Raw genomic sequence first — 24634 nt, forward strand, 5'->3', positions numbered from 1 at the left:
AGTCCCACTAATGTTCACAAATGCCAGTCTCTAATAAAATAATCTATGCATCTCAACCCGCCCCTCCCTAGTGACGCCACTGGGCCTAGGTGTACCCTTCCTAGAGATGTGGAGCACTGAATAGCTCCCCTAAATATCTAGCCCTCTCTGCTATTGGGTGGAGAAACAGGTGCTTTGTTGCAGGTACTGAGTGGGCCTTGACGTCTGTTGGGCTATGCAGTGTAAAGACAATCCCTTTTAATTTAATCCCTTATGCTTGGATATCATGTCTCTTTAAGCAGTGAAGATGTTAATGCACATTTAATAAGTCACTGGAAACTTGAATTAAAGTTAAATATTTATCATTTATAAATCAAGGTTATTTCCAGGGGCAAAACATTTTTAAATGTTTTATTACATTTCCGGTGCATGTGGTCTTAGAATGTTATAAATATGTTCCTTAAAAATACAGAAAATACACGTTATCTTATAAAATATATTTAAGAACATGTACAATACTGAAAAGGATATGAGGTATAGCAAATAGTTGAGCAAAAACATGAAATGATGATCCCCAAGCAATTTGCCATGGTGCGATATACGTCAAAATGTACTGTAGTTTTTTAAGAAAATCCCAGAGCTGAAAGGAAAACAAACAGTATGAAAAATAGGCAGTAGTCCATTGTGAAACAACATTCACTTCAACATAACAAACATTTTATGATATATTAATGAAAGTTACAGTAATACATTTATGTTTGCAATTATACATTTACATATACAGTAAATGCTAAAATAAATCAGATGCTGTCTTTTGTATTTGTAAAATGTTTGCAAGTTCACTGTACCGAATCTATAATATTAATGGCCAGATTACAAGTGGAGCGCTAAATATCACTTTTGTGAAAGTGATATTAGTGCTCCACTGAGTAATACCAGAGCACGCTAATGTGCACTGGTATTTCAAGTTGACAGCAATGCGAATGCAAACTCACGTAGTGTGCTTCCATAAGCTGAAATGGGAGCCTTGTTCTCATGTTGTGAGGCACGGCATGAGAACTAGCGCAACAAAGGGGGTAAGTTGCGCAGCAAATATAAATATACATGAATATATATATATTTGTGTGTTAATATATGTATATACACATATTAACACATAAAAATATATGTATATAAGCATATACAGATATATTTACAGGGAACACACTGCAATGTAATAAACTGCAATGTAAAGGCACTTTACAGTGATGTTTTTTTTTCTAACACCCCACACCCACCAACTTTAACCCCCCAAAACTGCCTGGTGCAGTTATTTTATTAACAAATAAAAATGCTACAATTTTTATTTTTTAATAAAATACACACCACTGTATTTTGGGGGAATTTGCGGTAACTTTATAAAATTAACCAGAGACTGATCGCTGGTTAATTTTCTAAGCGTTAGTTGCTACCGCAAGCTCACGGTAGTAATAACCAGCCACTTGTAATGGCTGATTATTTGTTGTGCTCCCACAAATGGGCAAATTAGCCCGTTTCTTGGCGCACAATAAATTAGCGCTCCACTTAGCCCTATAAATATGCAAACTAAATACAAAATACATATTTAGCACATTTATGAATCAATACTGTTTTTGTGTAACACCGGTGACCTATTTGTGATGTTATTCCTATCATAAACAGAAATTTATCAAATTGCAAAAACAGACTCCCTTTAGCCAATTTCTTAATACAGTGATCAGCATTTATTATTTTCTATTTTCAACACCACCATTACAGATCTGCTGTCTTGGGGTCACACTTGACTCTGAACTCACATTCACTCCACATGCAAGAGCTTACAAAATCGAGCCCTGCAAATTTACACTGCATTTCCAGAATCCACCCTTTCCTTTCTCAAGAAATTACAAAAAGTACTAATTAATTTACTAATTTTGTTACACATTGACTTTTTCCACCTTCCTCTAAATGGTCTTGCCAAACACCGCCTTTCCCTTCTCCAGTCTTTCATGAATGTTTCAGCAAGACACATAAATCAAAATCAGCTGCCCTACTCTGCCAGCCCCTACACTGGCTCGGTGTGTTTATTCCAAAAGTCTCACGTTGGGTAACATTCTCTCTTCCAGTCAATTGCCAAACCCTAAACCCTTGGGCTCTGTATTGTTCTTGTGTAGTCACTCAAATTAGTGTCTTACCAAGGAATAAGGCTGTGCAGTGTGATTATAGTAATGTCTTTGTTTAGCTTGTTTATGTTCTATTTTGGCACGCACACATTTTTGATCAACTACCTGAGGCTGCAGTTGTTGCCCAGTTGTAGGCAGGATAAAACATAGAAGTCTACTTATGAGCAATTGTGAAGGAGACTTGAATCCGTCAACAGGATTATTCCTGTGATCCAGCAGGCTGAGGTACGGGTCCTTTCTTTCAGCTTTTGCTTTGTTTAGTATGGTCTTTGCTGTTTGCACTGTCTTTTCTGCAAGACCATTGCTTTGTGGATGGTGGAGACTGGATGTTACATGTGCAAAGTCCCAATGAACTGCAAAGTTTTCAAAGTCACATGATTTATATTGCAGACCATTATCTGAAATTACTTTTTCAGGTGTACTATGTCTTGCAAATTTACGGCAACTTTTTAAACGCCCGCTGGTATTACGAGTCAGGCAGGAAAGGGTCTACCGCTCACTTTTTTTCTCGCGATTTTAGCATACCGCAAATCCCCTTACATCAATTGTGTATCCTATATTTTTAATGAGATTTGCCTAACGCTGGTATTACGATCGCTTTAAAAAGTGAGCGGTACACCCTCTACCTCCAAGACTCCTACCGCATTTAAAAGTCAGTAGTTAAGAGTTTTATGGGCTAACGCCGTAACATAAAGCTCTTAACTAAAATGCTACAAAGTACACTAACACCCATAAACTACCTATTAACCCCTAAACCGAGGCCACCCACATCGCAAACACTATAATAAAATTATTTAACCCCTAATCTGCCGACTGGACATCACCGCCACTTTAATAAATTTATTAACCCCTAAACCGACGCACTCCCGCCACGCAAACACTAGTTACATTTTATTAACCCCTTTAATAACTATTTAATAACTATTGTACATAGTTAAAATAAATACAAAGTTGCCTGTAAAATAAATATAAATCCTAATCTAGATACAATGTAACTATTAGTTATATTGTAGCTAGCGTAGGGTTTATATTGTCGATAAGTATTTAGTTTTAAATAGGATTAATTTATTTAATTATGTAAAATTTATTTCGTTTAATTTAAATTATATTTAAGTTGGGGTGGGTTAGACTTAGGTTTAGGGGTTAATAAATGTAATATAGTAGCGGCGACGTTGGGGTCGGAAGATTAGGGGTTAATAAATTTAATATAGTTGTGGCGACGTTGGGGGGCAGATTAGGGGTTACTAAATATAATGTAGGTGTCGGCGATGTTAGGGAAGCAGATTAAAGGTTCATAAGTATAATGTAGGAGGCGGCGGTGCCCGGAGCAGCAGATTAGGGGTTAATAATATAATGTAGGTGTCAGCGATAGCGGGGGCGGCAGATTAGGGGTTAATAAGTGTAAGGTTAGGGGTGTTTAGACTCGGGGTTCATGTTAGGGTGTTAGGTGCAGAAGTAAATTTTATTTCCCCATAGGAAACAATGGGGCTGCGTTAGGAGCTGAACGCTGCTTTTTTGCAGGTGTTAGGTTTTTTTTCAGCCAGCTCAGCCCCATAGTTTTTGCCAGCTTACCGTTACCGTAAGCAGCGCTGGTATTACAGTGAGATGTGGAGCTAAATTTTGCTCAACGCTCACTTTTCTGAGGCTAACGCCGGTGTTTAAAGTGAGCGGTAAGAAAAAAAGGAGCGTTAGCACCGCACAGCCTTACTGACAAAACTCGTAATCTAGCCGATAGCTTTTAGCTTGTGGATTATGGTAGCTGATGTGGTTGACTGGAGTCTTTCTAATTCAAAAAAATCTGCTGTAGTAATCAACAGTGATTAAGTAGTCCTTACCATTCCACATAAAAAGATCTGTTGCAATGATTTGCCATGGGCGCTATGGAATCTGATGAGGGATCATGGGCTCTTTAGGGTTAGACTTTCAGGCGTTCTAGGCAGGTAGGGCATTTTTCTACCATATCCTCAAGTTGTTTGTTCATTCCTGGCCAAAATAATATGTCTCTGGCCCTTTGCTTACTAATCTCGATTCCCATATGCCCAGTGTGTATACGCTCTAGCATGTTTGGCCTCAGCACACCCAGGACAATGATTTTCTTGCCTTTGGATAGGATTCCTTCAGTCTCTGAAATTTCATCTCTATGATTTCAGTATTCAACAAGGCTGGAAGAACATCTTTTCCTTACGTCAGGCCACCCAGATTTGATGATGTTTTTCAGCATAATGAGTTGAGGATCTTGTTCTGTAGCTGTTCGAATGTCAGTCAGTTTTCTGGAGATTGGTTATGACTGTGTGAATTTGTGCATCCATTCCTTCATTCAGTGATTCGAGTCTGTATGGTATTGATTTCCAGGACAGGGTGTTGGCTATTGGAATATCTTTTCCTGAACAATGTACTATTTAAATGTCATATCTCTGTAGCTGCAAGATCATTCTCTGAAGGCATGGCGGTGCAGCTGCAAGGGGTTTCTTCATTATGGGTATTAAAAATCAGTGGTCAGATTCAACAACAATCTTTCTGCCATAGACATATGTGTGAAAACGTTAGCATCCAAATACCACAGCATATAACTCCTTCTGAATTTGAGCATAGTTTTTCTGTTGGTGTGAGAGATTTAGAAGCATAGACGATTGGCTTACCTTTTTGGAGCAATACGGCACCTAGGCCACTCTTTGACGCATCAACCTGCAGGCAGAGCTCTTTGCTAGGATTGCAGTAACATAGAATGGGACCAGGTTCCTTTGTAATCAGCTCTTCCATTTTTATTAAATGCTTTTTCGTGATTTTCGTCACATACAAACTCATACGTCTGTTTCAGAAGCTGCCTCAATGGCGCATTAATCTCAGATAAGCTTGGTGCAAACTTGGACAGATAATTAACCATACCTAGAATGGTCTCCAGCTCTGACTTGTTCTTGGGATATGGCATTGATCTTCTCTGGATCAGGTTTGATGCCTTCATGTGTTAGCATGTGCCCAAAATAACTGACCTCTGAGACACATATCACACTTTTCTATGGGTTAACACGTACTTTTTCACGGTTTCTCTTCAGTACGGTGTGCAAGTTTGCATCATGTTCCTCTTTTGTTTTTCCAAACACGAGTATGTTGTCAACAATAGCTGTCACCCCCTCAAGCCCTTCACAATTCTCATCAAACTTTCTCTGAAATTCGTCTTGAGCTGAAATCAGTCCAAAGGGTAAACATAGAAATCTGTATCTTCCGGACACTGTATTAAATGTTGTTAAATGTTGATTCTTCTGAGAGTTTGATTGCCCAGTATGCAGATTTTGCATCCAGTACACTGAAGAATTGTGCTCCAGCAAGTTTTGGGGTGATGTTATCCAAAGTTGGAAGAGGGTAATGTGGCCTCTTGATTGATTTATTCAAGTCTCTGGGATATAAACAAACCCTGAGTTTTTCAGTGCAGGGTTTTTCCATAACTGACAGGGCATTGACCCAGTCAGTGGGTTCAAGCACTTTGACAATAATCCCTGATTTTTCCATATTGTCTAGCTTTTCCTTGAGGCGACTACGCAGTATGAATGGAATCCTCCTGGGTGGGTATACAACAGGGACGGCTGTGGGGTGTAGGTGGAAAGTGCATTCACCTGGAAACTGTCCAATGCATTAACAAACATCAGAAAATTCCTGTATTATAGCACAGGGTTTATCTACATCTGCGCACACTGAGAAGACAAGCTTAATTAACCCCATGTCTAGACATGATTTCAACCCAAGTATAGGTGAGGCGTGTGTGTTTACAATGTAGAATTTAAGCACAGTTTTAGTGTCTTTGAATTTACATTTTAACTGACAGGTCCCTTTAACATCAAGCAGCACACCACCATAACCTGTAAGACGGCATGTTGTGGGCTTCAGTGCTACAGCACTGAAGAGATTTTTAAAAATGTAGGTAGAAATTATATTTATCTGAGCACCAGTATCTAATTTAAATTTGACTTTATCTGCTTGTGCACCTAACTCAATTTCTTGGAAAGCCTGTTCACATTCTTTGTCTTTGTGCGGCGATGTCTGTCCGCCTGCTCAGAGCAGGTGGACAGGTTATGGAGCAACGGTCGCCAGAAACACGGGGCTTCAAGCTCCATACGGAGCTTGATAGATATGCCCCATAGAGATCAAGATCTTACCATTAATAATAATTCTTAAATTAAAACTTAAGTTTCAGCTTTATCAAAACAATTTCCACATTTATATTTAGTTCATACAAAGAGATCAAGATATTTATATTAATAATAATTCTTACTCTTAAGGGATAGTTAACACCAGAATTTTTTTAAAAAAAAAATATAGATAATTCCTTTATTACCCATTCCCCAGTTTTGCATAACCAACACTGTTATATTAATATACTTTTTACCTCTGTGATTAACTTGTATCTAAGCATCTTTTGACAGCCCCCTGATCCAATGAAATTTTATTTATTATCTATTGACTTTCATTTTAGTCAATTAGTGCAGTGTCTGCCACAAGCCACAGGCGTGATCACAATGTTATCTATATGGCTTACATGAACTAGCTCTCCCCTACTGTGAAAAGCAAATAAAAAAGCATGTGATAAAAGGCGACCTTCAAGGGCTTAGAAATTATCATATGAGCCTTCCTTGGTTTAGCTTTCAACTAAGAATACCAAAAGAACAAAGCAAAATTGGTGATAAAAGTAAATTGGAAAGTTGTTTAAAATTACATGCCCTATTTGAAACATGAAAGTTTTTTTTTGTGCTTGACTGTCACTTTAAATAGAAAGTTAACTTTTTAGCTTTACCAAAGCATATTCTACATTTATATATATTGTTTTAATAATTTTTATTGAGACATAAGTTGCATAGTAACAATTTAAACACAAAAAAACAATAAGGCAAACAAATGGTACATCATCAAAATAAAATTCAATTTGGAAAAAAAAAAGAAAAAAGAAAAGGCTAACATTTTAGAATCAAACCTCACATTTTCCATTGTTACCTTTGTTCCCTCTATATACTCCTCTTATGTCCTTTTCCCCTTCCTTTCCCTCTTCCCTTCTCTCTCTCCAGACATCTCTATCCTTCCTCTTCTCCTACAACCTATAGTCAGCCCCTGTTCCATTATATAATAGCCAGGTGAAAGAAAAAAAAAAGGGGGGGGGGGGAGAAGGGGAGTGCTACCAAAGATCCAATAGGACTATTTCTGAAAATCTAATGGGGTATATTAAATTATCTATTTCCTCAGGTGGGACGATTCTGATAAATGTGGACCATTTTTTGAAAAAGAGAGTTATTTCTTGTTCAGAAGTTAAATTTGTGTCCAGCTGTTCAATGATACATTGTTTTTTCATATAGTTTTTAATTTCTGAGATACTGGGGACCGAGGTATCCCGCCATTTAGTGAAGATTAAACTTCTTGCTGACAAAAGTGTCATATTCATAGTTTTTTTGTGTTCAAAGGATAAAGTAGCCTCTGTAAAGAAGACAACCTCGGCCAAGGAGAGAGAAGAGACAGATATTTTCAACACATTAATAAGCCAAAACTCTATTTTCCGCCAGAACTGTTTTATCTGAGGGCAGGACCATAGCATATGGATTAAATCTGCCGCAGGGTATGCACATTTTGGGCATTTATTGAATCTGGAGTTGTGGCAATTGAACCCTTTTAATGGGGTATAGTAAGATCTATAAAGCAGTTTGATATGTGATTCCCGCCAGCTTGCGGATAAGGTGGTCTGTGCTGCTATAGCTATGGAGCTTTTGACCCAATCTGCATCAATGTTTAATTCACTAACAGCGAGATCGTACCAAGTTGAGATGGAGGATAAATCATTTTTGACGAGAATAGGCCAGCTATCCAGTTTCCCCCATGACCAAAACCAACCAAACTTCTCCGTAAGCGAAAAAAGATAATGTCTGGCTTGAAGGTATGCAAAAAAGTCTTTATTACTTAAGTCAAACTCCTGTCTTAGAGTATCAAAGGTTTTTATAGATTGGGAATCTTGAGCGATGAACTGAGTGAGAAAAGTTAAACCTACTTCATGCCATTTTTGAAAAATTTGTGACTGAGTACCTCCCTGAAATTCAGGATTGCCCCGCAGACCCTGGAATTTTGGAATAGAAAGATTAATATCAAGTTTTTGCCCTAGTTTTTTCCAAGCCTGTATTATTGTGTATATGGAGCTAAGCCGCTTCACTTGTTTCGGGATTACACCCGGCGAGCAATGAATAAGAGCTATGGGGAGATAAGGAAACAATATATTTGCTTCAGGACTATTATTGGTAAAGTAATCCTTATTCAAGATCCAATCTATCACAACTCGTGAGAGAAAAACCAAACTGTATTTATTAAGATCTGGGAGGGCCATTCCACCGAGTCTCCTGGGAAGGTAGAGTTTGTTAATGGAAATTTGCGGTCTTTTGCATTTCCAGATAAAATATCGAAGGGCACTATTCAGATTCCTCAAGTTTCTAGTTTTAAGAATAACTGGAACATTTTGCAAAGGATAAAGAATTTTTGGAAGAAGAACCCTTTTAAACAGGGCTATACGTCCCGACAATAAGAGCGGGAGGTTTTGCCAACTTCTCATATATTCTTTTATTTTAGTGAGAATTGGGGAAATATTAAGATAATACCAGTCATGGGGGTTTAATGATATGTTAATTCCAAGATATTTAAAGGAAGACAACATTTTTAAATGGCGTCTCACATAAAGAAGACTCATTCTTTTTGATCCACATCAGTTCAGTCTTAGAGGTATTAATCTTATAACCTGAAAAGGCTCCAAAGGACTTTATAATCAAAAGTAGTTTTGGGATATTTGCTCTAGTATTGGAAATATACACTAGTACATCATCCGCATATAAGGCAATTTTCTGTTCTATAGAGCCAATCCTAATCCCTTGTAAATGCTGTCTTATCTTAAGGTCTAAGGGCTCGATGGCTAGGTCAAATAAAAGAGGCGAAAGCGGGCAGCCCTGCCGAGTACCCCTTTGGAGATTGATTAAGTTAGATTCTAGCTGATTGACATTAAGTTTTGTTGAAGAATTTTCACAGAGATTTTTTATAAAGAACAGAAAGTGTAATGTTCCGGTGTACATGCGCTCAGGACACAGACCCTCGGGGCAGTGGTAGGGATTTGAAGACACCGACCCCTGACCCGGGGAAGAGTATCCTGGACGTGGATAGATGATATTCTGTGATTCATAGTTGCTAGAAGTTATTGTAGAATTCATGGAGAGTGCAACATTTGTATACAATATATTCTGGCTTCACTGTGACTTATAGAATATTCTCAATAGGAGTAGCTGCAGGATTCAATGAGAGAAAAATATAGCAATGTGGAATGTTCAGGTTTCAGAATAAACTGGTAGAAGATTGACACTTAGATGCAAACTAAGGTTTGTTGCAGGTTCACAGTACATAATATTATATAAAGCTGTATGTCAGAATTAAGCAGAGCAGCACAGGTGATAGACAAGTTGCAAGTTTTAGGCATTAATTACTGTTTGTGCAAATATATGCAAACTAAGGTTCGTTGCAGGTTCACAGTACATAATATTATATAGAGCTGTATGTTAGTAATAAGCAGATCAGCACAGGTGATAGTCAAGTTGCAAGTTTAAGGCATCAATTACTGTTTGTGCATATATTGGAGAATCACATGAAAGCTTTTAACTGAACACATAGATGCAGAGTTCTGAATATGTTAACATATTTGTAGAAGGATATTTGCGGCTTTGACAACTAGTAGCAGAGAATAGTTATAAAGTTCTGAGTAAGATGCTGCTGTAATAATTAGAGAGTGATGATAACCAAAAGTATACTTGATTTATAATAAAGTTCAAAGTTTGTTAAGTAGCAGTGTCCAGGTAACAAAATGGAATTATTTGGATACTTGCGATTTGATGATTTCAAGCAGAGGAAATAGGGAAACCTGAAGCTTGAATAAGTTGGTAGAATTCATGAAGGATCAGCCACAGACCTCAGTTGTTTTCAGGAACACAACTTCAAAGTTAATGCAAAGCACATTAGACCTGAGAAGGCTTAAAAAGAGGCTGAGGGAATCAGGTGCATGAATGATTAATCAGGCAGGCAAGCTGAATGCAAATACTGCCCAAAACCAGCATGAGTGTCAGAATCAGGGAAGGCAGTCTTAAAGGGATTGTGACATTAGGCTGAGATATGTTACAGATCCCCCTCCTTAAAGGCAACCTCCGGGCGCCCAACACAATCCAAAAGGAAAGAGAACAAAAATGATATGGAGAACCAGTAGTAGGTGTATGGAGGTAATGAGTTCAATCGAAAATCAAGAAAGGAGGGTTGGAGATCTCTTGAGAAAGTTGAATGATGAAGCAAAGGCCATGGAATTCAGGTATCAAAAGATCTTGACAATGATGAGAGCAAAACTTGAAGTCATCTTTCTTGTAGTCATCGTAAGAATGCATGAACGTAACATACAATGAGCTTCCTACCACAGAATCATCCTGAGGGTTGATAGACAGATGTTCTTCATGATAGATGACCGTGTACACAGCCAATGAAAAGGCAGCCAGTCCTAGACATATGAATAGGCTTTCCTCAGCTTCAGAAATAGAGATGCAGCATTCTGGATTGATAACCAGATTATCCTCCTTTGGATTAGAGATTTGAGTATCCTCTTGGCTGAGGATTAGATATACTCCAAAAGAAAAAGCTATAGCCTCTTCCAACCCAATAGCAGGGCTTTCTTGAAAGTAGGAGATAGGAGTGCAGAGTGCAAGATTTGTCCAGTTCTTGCCATCTTTTGATTTAATATGAAATGTCTCCTTACTGAATTCAGAATCAAGAATGTCCTCACTTGGAACAGGTATATGAATGCCGACACCAGGGCAAGGTTCAGGAATACCCACATCAGGGCAAGGTACAGGAATATTCTCAATAGGATCAAGTGAAGGAATGCCCTCACCAGGGCAAGGTTCAGGAATACCCACATCTGGGCAAGGTTCAGGAATATCCTCAATAGGATCAGGTGAAGGAATGCCCATGCCAGGGCAAGGTTCAGGAGTACCCACATCAGGGAAAGTTACAGGAATATACTCAATAGGATCAAGTGACGGAATTCCCTCACCAGGGCAAGGTTCAGGAATACCCACATCTGGGCAAGGTTCAGGAATATCCTCAGTAGGATTGGGTGAAGGAATGCCCATGCCAGGGCAAGGTTCAACTATAGAAAATAAAAAAGAACCCACTTTAGAGCCAGGAACTATACTCTTTTCTGAGCAGAGGGCAAGACTTTCTTTGGGGTTCACAAATGAAGAATTTACAAGACCCACTTTAGTGCCAAGTACCATACTTGCTTCTGAGCAGAGGGCATGGCTATCTTCGGGATCAAGTATTATTACACCCATTTCTGGGCTAAACAAAGGAATACCCATACCAGGGTCAAAAACAGGAGAGTCCACCTTGATGCCAGGTTTAGTAGTATCATCATGGAAAACAGGGACAGGAATGGCCACTGAAGAATCTTCTTGAAGAACTTTTGTACAAGTTTAAGGCGCAAGAACGTCCACTTGCGAACTAGGTTCAATATTGTCCTCACAGGGTTCTGTATCAGGAATTCCTGTACAGGAAACTGATGTAGTAGAAAATGTAGGTGGATGCAAAGTATCTCCCAAAGAAAAACAATTTCTTAGATGCAGTAACAGAATAATTTTGAGAAGGTGAAGTGTACTGACATATGCCACTCTCAGGTAGATGCGGAGGAAATGTGACACAAGATTCTGATTGAGAAGTTGTCTGGGGTTCACCAGGCATACTTATTTGAGTTTGAATATTGGAGCTAAATTCTCCAGGGACTATCTCTGGTAAACTGAAAGGTTGTGTCAGGGTGCCAGGAATCATACTGAGACGAGAAGTGCAAAAATAATCACACCTTTATTCATAGCAAAAAATAATAAAAGTCCACAAGTCAAATAACAAGCCAGGAGTCAAAACCAGAGCTGGTAGTCAGATGAGCCGAGTCAGGAGCCAAAGCGAATAGTCAGACGAACCGGAATCAGGAACAAGGAAAACAGCAGAGTTAGGAACAAGCCAGGGATCAGGAACCAGGAAGGACGTCAGGCAGCCAGGTAATACACAGGAACTCTCACAAACAGGTCTGAGGCAATGCAAAGGCAAAGCATACTGAACAGAGGCCCTTAAAATAATAAGTGATGACATCACAATTCTAAGACTGCATCCTGTCTCACATGGATGATGCACACCAGTCTGGCCATAAAAGAAAGTGTAGGAAATGAGCGGCATCCCCCACAATGCACCATAGTCAGGAAGAGAGGTGAGTAAAATGGCTGCCAGCAGCACATGGCAAACAACAGGGAAAAACCCTGACAGTACCCTCCCCTCAACGACCCCTCCCCCGCAGGAGGACAAACGGCTTATTGGGGAAACAGGCATGGAAGGCACGGAGGAGGGCGGGACCATGAACATCAGAGGAGGGAACTCAAGAATGCTACTGTGGACCGTAGCCCCTCCAGTGAACCAAATACTGTACACGGCTCCTGGACATATGAGAGTCAATAATGCTGCTGACCTCATACTCCTCATGGTTGTCAACAAAGATAGGACGGGGACGAGGCAACACAGTGGTAAACCAATTACAAGCCAATGGTTTCAGGAGGGAGACATGAAAACCATTGGAGATGCGCATAGCAGGAGGAAGGTCAAGAGCGTAGGCCACAGGATTAACCAGTCAGAGTATTCGAAAAGGACCAACATAATGGGGAGCCAAATTATTGGAAGGCCCACGAAGGTTCAAGTTGCGGGAGGACAGCCAAACTCTCTCACCAACCTGGTAGGAAGGTGCGGGCAGATGCCTACGATCAGCCTGGAACTTTTGGCGCTGCATAGAATGATGAAGGCAATCCTGAATCTGCACCCATGTGGAACGGAGTTGCCGAAGATGCTCCTCCAAAGCCGGAATACTCTGAGACATAAATGAATTGGCCAACAATGATGGTTGAAACCCATAATTCGCCATGAATGGGGATAACTTGGAGGAAGCATTAATAGCACTATTACGAGCAAACTCAGCCCAAGGTAACAGCTCAGACCAATTATTGTAGTGATCTGAGATATAGCAACAGAGGAACTATTCCAGAGCTTGATTAGACCGTTCCGCAGCCCCATTGGATTGAGGGTAATATGCCGAGGAGAAGGAAAGCTGGATCCCCATTTCATTTAAGCACAAAAGGAACGCCAAAATCTGAAGACAAACTGGCTACCCCAGTCTGACACAATCTCCTTGGGTAACCCATGTAAACGGAAGACCTCACGGACAAAAATCAAAGTAAGCTCCTGAGCGGTAGGCAACTTCATCAAGGGAATGCAATGTGACATTTTAGAAAAACGGTCAACCACCATAAGGATAACAGTATTGCCATTGGAAACAGGGAGCTCGACAATGAAGTCCATGGAAAGATGTGTCCAAGGACGCTCACCATTAGCAATAGGTTGAAGAAGACCCACAGGAAGACGTCAAGGAGTCTTATTCTGTGCACAAACTGAGCAGGAGGCAACATACGCAGCAATATCAGAACGAAGATCTGGCCACCAGAATTGTTGAGTGACAGACCAAATCATTTGGTTCTTTCCTGGGTGACCTGCGGCTTTAGGATAGTGGTAAATGTGCAAAAGTTTAGTTCGAAGATTCTCAGGAACAAAACACTTACCACTAGGTTTCTCAGGAAGTGCATTGGTTTGTGCAGCAAGGATCTCCTTCCCCAAGGGAGAAGTCAAATTAGTACGTATGGTAGCCAAAATATGGTCAGGAGGTATAACATGAATAGGTACAGACTCCTCCTTGGACAGAGGTGAAAATTGTCGAGAGAGGGGATCAACCTTAATATTCTTACTACCAGGCAGGTAGGAGACCACATAATTAAACTGAGACAAAAATAGCGCCCATCTGGCCTGTTGGGGCGACAAACAATTTGCTTCAGATAGATAAGTTAAATTCTTGTGGTCAGTTCAATACTGTTATCCTTATGTTGGTTGACCGTTTTTCTAAAATGTCACATTGCATTCCCTTGATGAAGCTGCCTACCGCTCAGAAGCTTGCTTCGATTTTTGCCCGGGAGGTCTTCCGTTTACATGGGTTACCCAAGGAGATTGTGTCGGACTGGGGTAGCCAGTTTGTCTCCAGATTTTGGCGTTCCTTTTGTGCTCAAATGGGGATCCAGCTTTCCTTCTCCTTGGCATATCACCCTCAATCCAATGGGGCTGCGGAATGGTCTAATCAAGCTTTGGAACAGTTCCTCCGTTGCTATATCTCAGATCACTACAATAATTGGTCTGAACTGTTACCTTGGGCTGAGTTTGCTCGTAATAGTGCTATTAATGCTTCCTCCAAGTTATCCCCGTTCATGGCGAATTATGGGTTTCAACCATCCTTGTTGCCCGATTCATTCATGTCTCAGGGTATTCCGGCTTTGGAGGAGCATCTCCGGCAACTCTGTTCCACGTGGGTGCAGATTCAGGATTGCCTTCATCATTCTATGCAGCGCCAAAAGTTCCAGGCTGATCGTAGGCGTCTGCCCGCACCTTCCTACCAGTTTGGTGAGAGAGTTTGGCTGTCCTCCCGCAACTTATGAGCACTGGCATTCTAGTACCCTCGAGAAGATGTCTCCATTCCTTGAGTGCCAAAATTATGGCCAGTAATTCCCTGTCGCCAATTTCATAACTGCACTCCGCTGGAGACAATTTCTTAGAGAAGAAACCACACGGATGCAAGGAACCATCAGGCGTAGGACGTAGAGACAAGAGGGCACCTACTCCAGTCTCAGACGCATCGACCTCAAGAACGAAAGGCAGGACAGGGTTAGGATGAGCCAGAACTGGACCGGCAGCAAAGGCAGTCTTAAGACTATCAAAGGCCTTAATGGCAGTAGGTGACCAATGGAGTGGATCATTCTCTTTACAGGTCAAGTCTATGATAGTTTTGACCAAGGAAGAAAAGTTTTTAATAAACTTTCTATAGTAATTGGCAAACCCCAAAAAACCTTGAATAGACCCAAGACCAACTGAGCGAGGCAACTGCAGAACTGCAGATAACTTGTCAGGATCAATGGAGAACCCTGCAACAGAGATAACATAACCTAGGAAGGTTACTTGAGTCTGATGGAACTCACATTTCTTGAGTTTACTAAACAGGCCGTTCTCACGTAGTCTCTGAAAAACCTGTGTAACATCAGAACGATGAGCCTCAAGTGTGGGTGAGTGTATGAGGATGTCGTCTAAGTACACCACAACACACTGTTGCAACATATCTCATAGGACATCATTAATAAATTCCTGAAAAACAGCAGGAGCATTACATAGGGCAAAGGGCATTCAAGATACTCATAATGCCCGCTCCTGGTGTTAAATGCTGTTTTCCATTCGTGATCCTCCTTAATCCTAACGAGATTGTACGCTCCTCTCAAATCAAGTTTAGTAAAGACCGTAGCTCCCTTAAGGCGGTCAAAGAGTTCCGTAATGAGCGGAATAGGGTAAGCATTCTTAATGGTAAGACGATTAAGACCCCTATAATCGATACATGGTCTTAACTCGCCACCCTTTTTCTTCACAAAGAAGAAGCCTGCCCCTGCAAGAGAGCAGGATTTGCAGATGATTCCCCGCGACAGAGCATCGGCAACATACTCATTACTCCTCCATAGCACAATTCTCTGCAACAGACAAAGGGTACACCCGGCCCCGAGGAGGAATAGCTCCGGGTTGCAGGTCCATAACACAATCGTAAGACCGGTGAGGAGGCAACGTACTAGCATGCACCTTGTCAAACACATCTAGGAACTCTCGGTAGTCCTCTGGCAATTGAGATACTGAAGAAGTGCTCAAGACTTTAACTGGTTTCGAAAGACAAGTGAAAATACATTGCGGGGACCACGACAAAATTTCGGACCTGAGCCAGTCGAGACTGGGATTGTGCTTTTGGAGCCAGGGATAACCTAAAACAACCATAAAATGCGAAGAGTTTATCACCTGGAACTGGAGGGTTTCAAAATGGAGAGCCCCAACAGCCATGGACAACGGAGCAGTTTCGTGAGTAACGAGTGCGGGCTGAAGGGGCCTGCTATCAATGGCCTCAATAACAAGCGGAACGGACTGAGGCAAAACAGGAATGGAGTGCTTTGATACAAAAGCACTGTCAATGAAATAGCCCGCAGCACCGGAGTCAACAAGAGCCTGAGTGACTATGGAGGAGTCCACCCAGGAAAGGACAACCATGACAAAAGTTTTCTCCTTAAGCGGTTCCGGGGACGAGGATAAACCACCCAAGGTCTGCCCCCGACAGGACCTTAGGTGTAAGCGTTTCCCGGCCGTGTAGGACAAGACTTCAAAAGGTGGCCCTGTAACCCACAATAGAGGCAGAGCCCCTCCCTCCTCCTAAAGGCCCTCTCCGCCACGGAGAGACGCATGAATCCCAACTGCTTTGGCTCAGCAGTACCTGGTGATTTGGGACCAGGAGGCATGGGAGGAGAGGGAGGCATGGGTGGGAACGAACACGTAGGAGACAACGGAACAGGAGGCTTCCGCAAGTGCTCCTTGAAAGAGGGCCTCTCACTGAGTCTGATGTCAATTAGGATCAAAAAAGACACCAATGCTTCAAGATCCTCTGGTAAATCTCTGGAAGCAACTTCGTCTTTAATCGCATAAGAGAGCCAATGAAAGAAGGTGGCAACAAGGGCTTCATTGTTCCAACCTACCTCTGCGGCAAGCGTACGGAACTCAATAGCATACTGAGCAACAGATCTTGTACCTTGCTGAATAGATATGAGTCATTTAGCAGCAGAGGAGGAGCGAGCCGGAACATCAAATATCCTTTGAAAGGAGGCCACAAATTCAGGGTAATTTGAAATCACAGGTTTATTAGTCTCCCACAAGGGATTAGCCCAGGCAAGAGCTGTGTCAGAGAGTAATGAGATGAGAAATCCCACCTTAGCTCTGTCAGAGGGAAACGCCTGAGGTAACATCTGAAAGTAAATGCCCACCTGGTTCAAAAAAACCTCTGCACTGAATAGGATCGCCTCCATATCGCTGAGGTAGAGGTGCAGAACCGGACATGCTCCTGGTAGGCATAGGTGCAGCAGCGGAAACAGGAGCAGCCATAACTTGCGGGACACTTTGGTCCAAATGTGCAGTGCGAGTCAGCAGGGTTTGCAGGGCTAGTGCAAATTGATCCAAGCGGTGATCCTGTTCATCCATCCTGGAAATGGTGGCAGGTAAAGGTGGATTATTAGCACAATCAGGATTCATGGCCTTTGCGTAATGTCAGGGTGCCAGGAATCAGACTGAGACGAGAAGTGCAAAAATAATTACACCTTTATTCATATAAAAAAATAATAAAAAGTCCACAAGTCAAACAACAAGCCAGGAGTCAAAACCAGAGCTGGTAGTCAGACAAGCCGAGTCAGGAGCCAAAGCGAATAGTCAGACGAGCCGGAATCAGGAACAAGGAAAACAGCAGAGTCAGGAACAAGCCAGGGCTCAGGAACCAGGAAAGATGTCAGGCAGCCAGGTAATACACAGGAACTCTCACAAACAGGTCTGAGACAACGCAAAGGTAAAGCATACTGAACAGAGGCCCTTAAAATAATAAGTGATGACATCACAATTCTGAGACTGCATCCTGTCTCACATGGATGATGCACACCAGTCTGGCCATAAAAGGAAGTGTAGGAAATGAGCAGCATCCCCCACAATGCACCATAGTCAGGAAGAGAGGTGAGTAAAATGGCTGCCAGCAGCACATGGCAAACAACAGGGAAAAACCCCTGACAGGTTCTATATCTGGAGCAAAATTATCTTTTGCTTCTAGCACAGGTTTCATAGACATTGAGGCAGCATGAGAGGGATGTAAGAAATCAGTAGTTGGAAACAGTGTTTGTAGTTGTAGAGTCTGAGAAGACATACCATTAGATGCTTTAAAAACAGACTGATGGCGACTAGAGACAACATCCAGCTTGGTGTTGACATTATCATGAGGTGAGAGAGGATCTGGCACAACAGAAACTGAAACAGGAGATTCAGGCTGAGTTTCCTCTTTTCCTACACTTCTGATTTTCTGTAGGCAGAAAGATTTTCTTTTTCTTCTTTTTATTTTTTGAGAGCTTAGATAACTGATATTTCTTCCCAATATGAGGTTTCTTAGGGTGGTGCCATTGTGGCCTGTAGTACCTTATATCAGTTTGAGAACAGAAATCCTCTTCATCACTGGATGCATGATTCTGATGTAATAAATCAGCATAGTAGTTGAGGGAACCTTTTCTCCAAACTGCAGTCTGTAAACCGGATGTCTTTTCTTCCGGCTCTGAATCTGTCCAATCTAACGAATCCATGGGAATATCAGAAATAGGAAGATCAGTATTTCCATGAGAGGTTTCATGATGGGAGCTATCTGTATCATCCATATTGTAAATATAACCACCAAGGGTGTCATTATAGCCAAAAGGTTGAGGTTTTATCGGAGATTGTGGTGAATTAAAGTTGCGCTTATACCAGTCTAATGCCAGTTCAGCTGGATCTGTGAAGTCATCCTCCTCGTTGACATATTAAGACTCAGAGTCAGTATCACTAAAATGGAAATCCCGAACATGAGGAACAGATAAAATTCAAGAAAAGTGGTTCTGTCTCTTTAAATCTTTAAAGATCTGATTTTTTTCTGCTGAATCTATGGATACATCCTCTTCATTTTCATAGTCAGATTCAGGATCAGTTTCACCAAAATAGTAACCACGAACATGAGTAGGTGAAATTCTAGAAAAGTGGTTCTGTCTCTTTAAATCTTTGAAGATCTGATTTTTTTTGTCTGCTGGATTGATATCCATCATTCTCTTCATTTTCATAGTCAGATTCAGAATCAGTTTCACCAAAATGGTAATCACGAACATGAGGAACAGATGAAATTCTAGAAAAGTGGTTCTGTCTCTTTAAATCTTTAAAGATCTGATTTTTTTTCTGCTGAATCTATGGATACATCCTCTTCATTTTCATAGTCAGATTCAGGATCAGTTTCACCAAAATGGTAACCACGAACATGAGTAGAGTTTACTGTAGAATGGGAGTGCTGTGTCTTTAAATTTTTATAAGTATGAAAATCTTCTGTTTTTCCTTTAGGGATAGCTTGGGTCTGAGATAGTTTGTAATTTTTTATTTTCCATAGAGGGCCGGTGCATCCATTACCACTGCGCAACGCTTTTTTAGGCATTAACTTTCTGTAATGTTCTGGTGTACATGCGCTCAGGACACAGACCCTCGGGGCAGTGGTAGGGATTTGAAGACACCGACCCCTGACCCGGGGAAGAGTATCCTGGACATGGATAGATGATATTCTGTGATTCATAGTTGCTAGAAGTTATTGTAGAATTCATGGAGAGTGCAACATTTGTATGCAATATATTCTGGCTTCACTGTGTCTTATAGTTAGTTAATAGGAGTAGCTGCAGGATTCAATGAGAGAAAAATATAGCAATGTGGAATGTTCAGGCTTCAGAGTAAACTGGTAGAAGATTGACACTTAGATGCAAACTAAGGTTTGTTGCAGGTTCACAGTACATAATATTATATAGAGCTGTATGTCAGAATTAAGCAGAGCAGCACAGGTGATAGACAAGTTGCAAGTTTTAGACATTAATTACTGTTTGTGCATATATATGCAAACTAAAGTTTGTTGCAGGTTCACGTACATAATATTATATAGAGCTGTATTTCAGTAATAAGCAGAGCGGCACAGGTGATAGTCAAGTTGCAATTACTGTTTGTGCATATATTGGAGAATCACATGAAAGCTTTTAACTGAACACATAGATGCAGAGTTCTGAATATGTCAACATATTTGTAGAAGGATATTTCAGCTTTGACAAATTGTAGCGGAGAATAGTTATAAAGTTATGATTAAGATGCTGTTGTAATAATTAGAGAGTGATGATAACCAAAAGTATACTTGATTTATAATAAAGTTCAAAGTTTGTTAAATAGCAGTGTCCAGGTAACAAAATGGAATTATTTGGATACTTGCGATTTGATGATTTTAAGCAGAGGAAGCTGAAGCTTGAATAAGTTGGTAGAATTCATGCAGGATCAGCCACAGACCTCAGTTGTTTTCAGGAACACAACTTCAAAGTTAATGCAAAGCACATTAGACCTGAGAAGGCTTAAAAAGAGGCTGAGGGAATCAGGTGCATGAATGATTAATCAGGCAGGCAAGCTGAATGCAAATACTGCCCAAAACCAGCATGAGTGTCAGAATCAGGGAAGGCAGTCTTAAAGGGATAGTGACATTAGGCTGAGTCTAGCTGATCTTGTGTAGAGACTTCTCGGGAGTTATGAAAATAGTCCAGAACCAAGAAGAGTTCTCTGATTTTGGCTGCCGAGTTACTCTTGGAAAGAAAGCCCACTTGATATTTGTGTATAAGAATCCCTATTTCTTGCTTCAATCTTTTGGCTAAAATAGATGTGAGCAACTTATAGTCAGAATTAAGTAATGCGATAGGGCGATCAGATTTAATTTTCAAAGGGTCTTTTCCTTGCTTTAAGACTAAAGATGTGGTAGATTCAGCAAAGGTCAGGGGAATAGGATTATTCTCTACATAGAAATAATTATAAAGATTTTTTAAATGAGGAGTAATGACTAGGGCCAATATCTTGTAGAACTCATTCGGGAGTGAGTCTGGACCAGGAGCTTTATCTAATCGCAGTCCTTTAATATTTTGAAGTATCTCTTGTTTGGAGATAGGAGCGATAATTCTAGCTATTGCGCTATCATTCAGCGATGGGTAATTAAGATCATTCCAAAATTGTTCTGATGCAACCATATCGGAATTTATAAAGGAGTAAATGTCTTTGTAGTAATCAAAAAAAAAAATATTAAGGATTTCTTTAGGGGTTTTAAATAAAGAGTCTCATTCCTGGATTAGTTCGATGGCAGAGTTTCCCCGAATATTTTTTAGTAGCTTAATTTGCCTGCTTTGTTTCCATGCCGATAAAATCTAGCTTTGGACTTTAAATTAGCCTGGGCTGTCAATTGCATTAAGTAAGTGTCTCTCCCTCATGGCCGAGGTATATCTTCTCCAGTTTGCCAGTGTAGGTTGGTTTAGATTAAATTATATATCTATTATAAGCATTAGTAAGTGCTCTCTGCACCCTTTCTCTTAAGTTTAGCCATATATGCAATAATATCACCCCTTAATACCGCCTTACCAGCTTCCCAGAGTAAATTTGGATCTTCTACTGAACCCAGGTTAAGGGAGAAATATTCACCCATTTTAGAATTTAGCCAGTTTTTAAATTTTAAGTTTTTAAATAGAAATTTTGGGGGGAAAAAGCGACGTAAGTTAGGCGATTTTTTATTCAGCTGGATATCCAAGATAATCAGAGCATGATCTGAAATAGTGATTTGTGTAATTCTAGCTTTAGCCCCAGTTTTTAACAGGTTATCTCTAACTAAAAATAGGTCAATTCTAGAAAGAGAATTGGCATTTCTGGCCTTGCATGTGAAATCTCTTTGATCTGGATATTGTATTCTCCAGATATCTTTAAAAGCTAAATTTCTAAACAAGGTTTTAAACATCTTAGCTTCCAAATTATCTCTTTTGGATTTAAGAGAAGTATGGGCTTGCCTGAGTCTATCAAGGGGGACCTGTGGTGCCATATTGAAGTCCCCTGCTAGAATTATCAACCCTTCACCAATTTGTACGATTTTAGCTTGTAAAGATTCCCAGAAACTTACCACAAAGTTGTTGGGGGCATAAAGGTTGCAAAGTGTAAATATAGAGTCTGCAAGTTTAATTTTTTTCAATCAAGAATCTACTTTCTGGGTCATAAAATGCCGATATTACTTCATACATTAGATTCCTCCCCAATAAGATGGCCACACCTCTTTTTCTACCTAAACTAGGCGTAAAAAAAAACTCCTTTACCCAGGAAAATCTCAATTTCAAGGATTCTTCAGCATTAAGATGAGTTTCCTGGAGAAAGGCGATATCTGAGTTAAGCTTCCTCAAATGTGAAATAACTGTTTTGCGTTTAATGGGGGATATAATATATTCCATATTCCAGGAGGTTAAAATCATTTTTTTTATTTTAGACATTTAATAATAATAATAAAAAAAAAAAAAAGGAAGAGGGAACACCTGATAAGAAAACAGGAAATAACAAGAGGAACAGTAAATTCTTTGCAAAGCCATCATTGTTGGATACGAATTTAAATAGTATGTAGGATCCTGTATTGATCTACTTAGTACATTTTTCAGCATAAAATTTTTCTGTCTCAGAGGCTGACTCAAAAAAATAAGTTTGGCCGTGAAATTCTACTTTTAGTTTGGCAGGATAGATTACCGTAGCAGATAGGCCTTCCTTAATCAGTCTGCCACAAAGTGGGAAGAACTCCTTCCTTTTCATGGATGTCTCGTAAGCAAAATCTTGAAATAGTAATATTTTGGATTCTTTTAGAAGAATAGGCAAATTTTTACGAAATAATAGCATGATCTTAACTTTATCTTGATAATTTAAATATCTCACTATTATTGGTCTAGGTCTAGAGTTAGCATTATCTGGTGAAAGAGGTCTCACCAATCTATGTGCTCCCTCAACAGCAAGAGGTAGCATTTCTTGAGGAAATTTTAGTAGTTGTGGAAGAGCCTCCGCTGTGAATTTCAATAAATCTGTGTATTGTCTAATTTCTGGGACCCCAATTATTCTAACATTATTTCTCCTTGAACGATTTTCTAAATCTTTAATCTTGTTCTGTAACCCTGCCAAAGAAAGAGAGATTGGGGCATATGTATCAAGCTCCGTATGGAGTTTGATGCCCCGTGTTTCTGGCGAGCCTGCAGGCTCACCAGAAACACCAATTATGAAGCAGCGGTCACAAAGACCGCTGCTCCATAACCTGTCCGCCTGTTCTGAGCAGGCGGACACAGATCGCCGGAAATCAACCCGATCGAGTACGATAGGGTTGATTGACACCTCCCTGCTGGTGGCCCATTGGCATTGTGAGCTGCTGGTGCAATGCTGAATACGGCGAGCGTATTGCTCGCCGTATTCAGCGAGGTCTGGCGGACCTGATCCGCAGTGTCGGATCAGGTCCGCCAGACCTTGATAACTTGGGGCCTTTGTCTGTATCTTATTATTCTGTGTATCTGTAAGATCCTCTAGATCGGACACCCTTTGTTCCACTTCCTGAATTCTTGTGGAGAACTGCCTGATTTCGTTAGAGAGGGTAAGCAGATCCTGCTTGATTTCTATTTTAAGTGACTCAAACTTCGGGTTTATGGGCTTCTAGGATATATTTCACTAGGACTTGTGAGTTGGGTGCGTCATTAAACCTTGTAATGGTTCCTGGCTCAGGATGGAATTCCACAAGGGTCTCGGCTACAGATTTGTTCTTCCTATCTCTGGGTCTAGAAGCAATGGCTGGAGAGGTGATTTTGTGTTGGGTTGGTGAATGTAGGAATTTATCCATACGTGCATAAGGAAAAAGTGTGAAGCAAAATAAAGGGAGAAAACGTGGGTGCCAAAGGTGGCTAAGAGCATAAGTGAGAGGGAAGGGGTTGAGAGAGAGAAAAAAAGGGGGGAGGGGAAGAATGTGAGTGGTAAAGTGAGGTAGTGCTCAATTTAAATTTCGTGTTTAAGGGTTTCACAATGCATAAGCACCTGCATAAGCACCTAAAGCCAATTTATTCGAGAAGTTGCTAATATATCTTTACTTTTTCTTACTTCCCCCCCCTTTTTCCTCTCACTCCTCTTCCCTAGCAAGGGAGAAGAGGGGATCCTATCTGATAACTCAGAAATTGGTCCTGTCAGAGATATACAGATACTTTTACAACTTTTTTAGCCGACCCTAATAAATTAATAGCATTCATTCAAGGAAAACTTAGAATTTAGGCAAGAAAGGAGGTTCTTAAGGTGCGACCCTATATGTATAAATTAGGTAAATAAAAAGGCTTATACAGGAGCACAGTATTAAACAAAGACAAATCCAAGGAGCCAGGAAAAATAAATGAATTTTGGCCACTTAAGCTTAAACAGTAATGACAAAACTTCTTCTGTCTTGTAGAGTAAAGCCTGCCCGCACAAAACAATTAACCCTCAATAGCACAACAATTTGTGAAGTCAATTAACTTGAGACATTCGTAAAAAGAAAAAAAAAAATACAAAGGTCCCCTTCTATGAGTAAAAAAAAAGAGAGAAAAAAATAAAAGTCCTTTTTAAGTAAAGGGAAGAAAAAACAGCTAATCCAGGAGGTCAGTTTTTAGTAGTGAGATAATCAAGCCACTTTTCACAGGCACCTTAAACGGCGCCCTCTTGGAAGAAAATAAAGAGTATATAACTCAATAAGCAGACACATTACTCTCACACTCAATCCTCCAATGATGAGATACGTCAGAACAATGTCTTGGCTTCACCCGGTTTAGTTAGATGCAGATTCCCTCTGCTTTAGATATACTTTAGCC

At 40.4% G+C, this 24634-nt stretch overlaps 1 protein-coding gene across 1 annotated transcript in view; it reads right to left on the reverse strand.

The window, feature by feature from the left end:
* Positions 1–24634, reverse strand: part of LOC128657846 (pecanex-like protein 2) — a 629457-nt gene that overhangs the window by 217117 nt on the left and 387706 nt on the right. The window contains 1 exon segment of the mRNA XM_053712268.1: positions 509–619. Within this exon segment, the coding sequence (XP_053568243.1) occupies positions 509–619 (111 nt within the window).

This window comes from Bombina bombina, chromosome 4 (assembly GCF_027579735.1).
Source record: "Bombina bombina isolate aBomBom1 chromosome 4, aBomBom1.pri, whole genome shotgun sequence".
NCBI classification, from domain to species: domain Eukaryota; kingdom Metazoa; phylum Chordata; class Amphibia; order Anura; family Bombinatoridae; genus Bombina; species Bombina bombina.